Below are 4,740 nucleotides of genomic sequence, written 5' to 3'. Positions count from 1 at the left end.
GATCAATGCAGGTTAGCATGATTTTGATGGAGGACTTGATGGTTGAACTAGCTGGACTGATGGTGTACATAACCCGAGGACCTTTGCTAGTTTTCCGTAATTATGTTTATGATTTAACTTTATTTTAAAGATTTTATGGATTATGATGCTTTTGAAATATTTTGAGAGAATATGATGTTTATGCTTTATTTTGAAAAATGCTAAGTTTAAGTTGGTTGACGTTTATGATCTCATGTTTCGAATTGTGTTTTTGGATTTTCAAATAATTAGTGGGTAAGTTTATTTTAATGGCAAATTATTCATAAATATATGTATGTGTTCTTTTCGGCCGAGAGCAAGTATTTAAAAAAAATTCTAATACATTTTAATGAAAAACGAGTAGTGGACATTTCAGTGCGGCTCAGGGCAATTGAGCAAATGAACTTCCGAGCATTCTCTGGTCTTACCGAACCACAGCTCGGACTGCTACAAAGTAAACACCCTATAGCATGATGTGTGAAACTGAAGCAGTGCTACCTGCCGAGATCGGCCAAGAAAGTGCTAGAATAGTGGGGTATGGCTCAGATAATGACAATCTCCGAACCATGCACTTGGAATCAGTGGAAGAAAAAAGAAAGAGGACCAAGGTAAGGATGAATGTTTATCGCAAGAGGATGAACCGATCCTACAATAAAAGGGTCTATACTCGGGTTTTTGAAGAAGGAGACTTGGTGATGAGGAAGATCCAACACAATGGGGAGAAAGAAAAACTTGGTCCTAAGTATGAAGGCCCCTTCAAAATAGTGGAGAAAGCGGGGATCACAGCCTATTACCTTGAGGATACAAAAGGAAATAAGTGTAAACGACCTTGGAATGCTCAACACTTAAAGAAATAGTACGCCTAAAGTCCAATCCTCTTCATGTCATACTTGTGATATGTTTATTTCCATTATTATTCTTTGAGTTTCTAGTATGGTAAATGTTTTATTTCCATGTTATTAAAATAGAACTTTTAATTTTTATCAACTCATGTGCAAAATCCCACGAATTTGGCACTCATTCAAAAGCTCAACACTCGTAACGGCATTATGTAAGCCCATAAATGTGGCATTCATAAAAAAAAACCCAACAAATGTGGCACTTATCAAAAATCCCGACCCTCAGCTCATCATTATATAATAGCATGAATTTGGCATTCATAAAAACATAACCCACGAATGTATTGTTCATCCGAAAATTTTACCACCATCTCGGCACTATGTAAGACCACGAATGTGACATTAATAAAAATAAAGTCCAGGAATATAGAATTCATCAAAGACCGACGAATTTGATACTATATAAACCCACAAATGGGGCATCCATCTATCAGCCTGATCTTGGGCTTGGAAAAATTATTTAGCCAATTTTGGTTTCAAGACAAAAGGGCTTGGACAGCCATCATGTTTAGGTTTTATGTTTATTAGTTAGCCAATTATGGTTTCAAGCCAAAGGAACTCAGATAGCCATCATGTCTGGGTTTTATGTTTAGCCAATATTGTTTTCAAATCAAAAGGGCTCGGACAACCATCTTGTTATGGTTCTAGCTTATTACTTAACCAATATTGGTTCAAGTTCAAAAGTTCTCAGACAACCATCATGTTCGGATTTCATACTCATTACTTAGCCGAATATATTTTCAAGTTTACAAGTGCTCGGATGACAATCATGCCTCGGTTTACTTATTTACTTAGCAAAAAATTATCGGTTTTAAGTCGCACATGCTCGGATTCTTACCTTCTCACTTGGACAAATTCTAGGGTGAAAATTATAAGTGTTCTGGGGGCTAATTAAACGATGGGGAGATTACCTAGCAAAATTAATAATATAGGGACAGTATTACAATCAGAAAACAACTGGCCTTTTACAAAGTCAAATGGAAGCTAAACTAAGGGGCTCTAAGGGCTAGGGACGCCGCATCTTGGTCCGCCTGCCCAGACACCTCACCCTCCTACATCATATTGTCAAGGGCCTTCTGGCGTAGAGTTTTTCAAAATCCGAAGATTGAATTATCTCCTTCCAAATCAGAGCCCATCTAGCCTTGACCTATTTTTCTTGCTTCTGGGCCTCATCATGAAGCACTGAATCCTCAGCTCGGCCTGCTTGAAGTTGTCTTGAGCACTCTCTAGCTCACACCAGAGGGTATGAAGCTCATCATCATGCTCCGACTTGATGTCCCGCATCCGCTAGGTCAGCTATCTGTGACATGCCAAGATATCGTCCATGCTATTTGCATTGGCCCGACGACGGTTCGAGCCTTTTGGGCTCAGAAGGTGCACTCCCCGACCCAAACAATTATCTGGTAGAGATAAGCACAAGTTATTACAGGAATACATTAAAATGAAACACTAGTGTATGATTTTCCTTTAAACATGTTTTGTATTTTGAATCATGTTGTAGATGTTGAACTTGATTTTGTTCAATAAATAAAAGAAAGTATAACTTGTTGTAGTATTTTCAACACTTGTTATGATGGGCTTGCCTTTTAAAAAAAAAATTAGACCTAATTTATACAATTGATCCATTTAATCGCAAAAGAATGATTAAGAAATGAATTAGCGTCCGGGTCCCCACAGTCTCGGGCATCCCTGGCCCATGGGGCCTATTTTTTGAGTCTCGGGTGATTTTATAAATTATTGAAAAATTAAAGGTTAAATTGATATTTTATGAAAATTTTAAAATTTATCTTTTAAATTATATTTTTTATAAAATTATAGAATTTTTTTATAAAATATATAATTATAATATGATTTAAATTATTTATAGTAAAAATGTGTTTTCATAATAAATTATATAAAAATTAAATAAATGTGTTTATTTAACTATGGCAATCAGTGAAAAATTTGCACGACACGTGATTTATTGATAATATGTGATATTATGATTTTTATGCCATTATATGATAAAATGATAATCAATATTCATGAACAATTTGCTACGTGCATATTAAGATATTTTACAATGACAAAATATTTATTTATTTGATAATTATTAAATTAATTCTGTTTTAGGGCTCGTCTCACCCCTTAAATTGTATCACAATATGTCATGAAAATTTAATGTAAATATTATATTTAGTGAGAGATCAAGATTAGAATATGTGAACCTAAGTCATTAAGAGTTTTGAAGATTGAAGGCATGTAAAATATTGGAAGTTTATATAATATTGCATTTGTATCTCTACATTTGCTTAGGTTTTTAGACTTGGATCAGTGTAGGGCTCTCATTAATCAAATAGCTCTCGGTTATGGATCATCTTTTATTTATTTATTATGTATGTGTTATATTATAACTAATTAGTATCTGCGGTATTATTATAATAATCACAAGAGTTGCATAAATCCGACAAACATATAAACAAACATGGTGCGATTTTAAAATTAAATGATGAGATAAATTTTCAAAATTAAAATCCCTCGTTTTAGATAATATTCAAAATTTATATCTAGCTCATAAAATAAAAATTAAAAAGAGTTCAAATTTTTATTGTCTTCTATCAACGATGGTTTTATGATGAGCGCTAATGCGATCAGTGTCTGGCTCATAGTATTGGAGAATTTTGGGCGCAAGAAAGATGTGACTTTCGCTGAAATACTTGATGTGAATTAGATAAAACTCCTATGACTTTGGCTCATATTATTGGGGGATCTCATGGAGAGCATCCACTATAATTCGACATTGATGGCCCAGTCTCAACAATGGGCATCATATTATTGGGTCGGCCCTTATCAAACGTGATGAAAATTAAGTGGGGGTTGCATGAGATGAAATTGAATGCTACCTTTTGGAAATTGTAAGTGTTCGATATTATTATTTATCATAATTTAGAAATTGAGCCCTCATACTAACTGAGAAAATTGGATTTCTAGTTTTCATCAAAAGGTGATAAAAATTTCAAAATAATGGGACGTAATTCATAAAATTAAATTCCATATTTTATGTTTTATAAAATATTTTAAAATAGTTACTAAAATTTATTCTATTTTCATTTTTAGTATATTTACGATGTCCACACGAAATCCATTATTTGTTATTCTCGATCAACATAAGCTAACCAGGCTTAATTATGATCTTGATTGACAAAAGAATCTGAAAATTGTTCCGAATTCGGAGAAGATAGCATATGTACTCACTAAGGCTCCTCCAAAAGATGTATCTGCCAATGCTAGTGCTGAGAAACTAGCAAAGCTTGACAAATGGTGGAACCATGATTTGATATATGTTAGTTTCTATGTCAAATATACTGCAAATGCTGTTTGATGATGTTGTAAATGCTGCTGACATTTACAAACACATACAAGAGTTGTATGGTGTGCTGAGACACCTCTTGAGGCAGGCTGCTGTCAAGGAACTCATAACTTCGCGTATGAAAGATGAGGGCTCGGTCCATGAGAATGGTGTTAGGATGATCGGGCTCACCCAAAAGATATTGGGCTTAAAATTGGCCATCTCGAGCGAGTTCGCTAGAGACATATCACAATTGTTCCTCCCATCCTTGTTTGACAGGTTTGTAGTTAACTTCAATATGAATAAGATAGAGGTTAATCTTGAAGAGCTAGTAAATATGTTTATGACTTATGAGGCCACCATCAAAAAGGAAAATCTAGTTTTCCTTTTGAGCTCTTCGTCTTGGACGAAAAATTTAAACAACGAATTTGTAAATCGAATTGAAGTCTTAGATAGAAAATATCTTTCTTTGAATATACTCGAAACAAGGACTCG

General features: G+C 34.2%; 1 protein-coding gene across 1 annotated transcript; it reads left to right on the top strand.

The window, feature by feature from the left end:
- The first annotated feature begins 491 nt into the window (after window positions 1-491).
- Window positions 492-875, top strand: LOC140963956 (uncharacterized). Its single transcript, XM_073423436.1, has one exon. The coding sequence runs from the start codon at window positions 492-494 to the stop codon at window positions 873-875; it is 384 nt and encodes a 127-aa protein (XP_073279537.1).
- Window positions 876-4,740: the final 3,865 nt, after the last annotated feature.

The sequence above is a fragment of the Primulina huaijiensis genome, chromosome 18 (assembly GCF_012295235.1).
Source record: "Primulina huaijiensis isolate GDHJ02 chromosome 18, ASM1229523v2, whole genome shotgun sequence".
Lineage (NCBI taxonomy): Eukaryota > Viridiplantae > Streptophyta > Magnoliopsida > Lamiales > Gesneriaceae > Primulina > Primulina huaijiensis.
The sequence above is the reverse complement of the archived record's forward strand: the minus strand, read 5'-3'. Positions and strand labels throughout refer to the sequence as shown.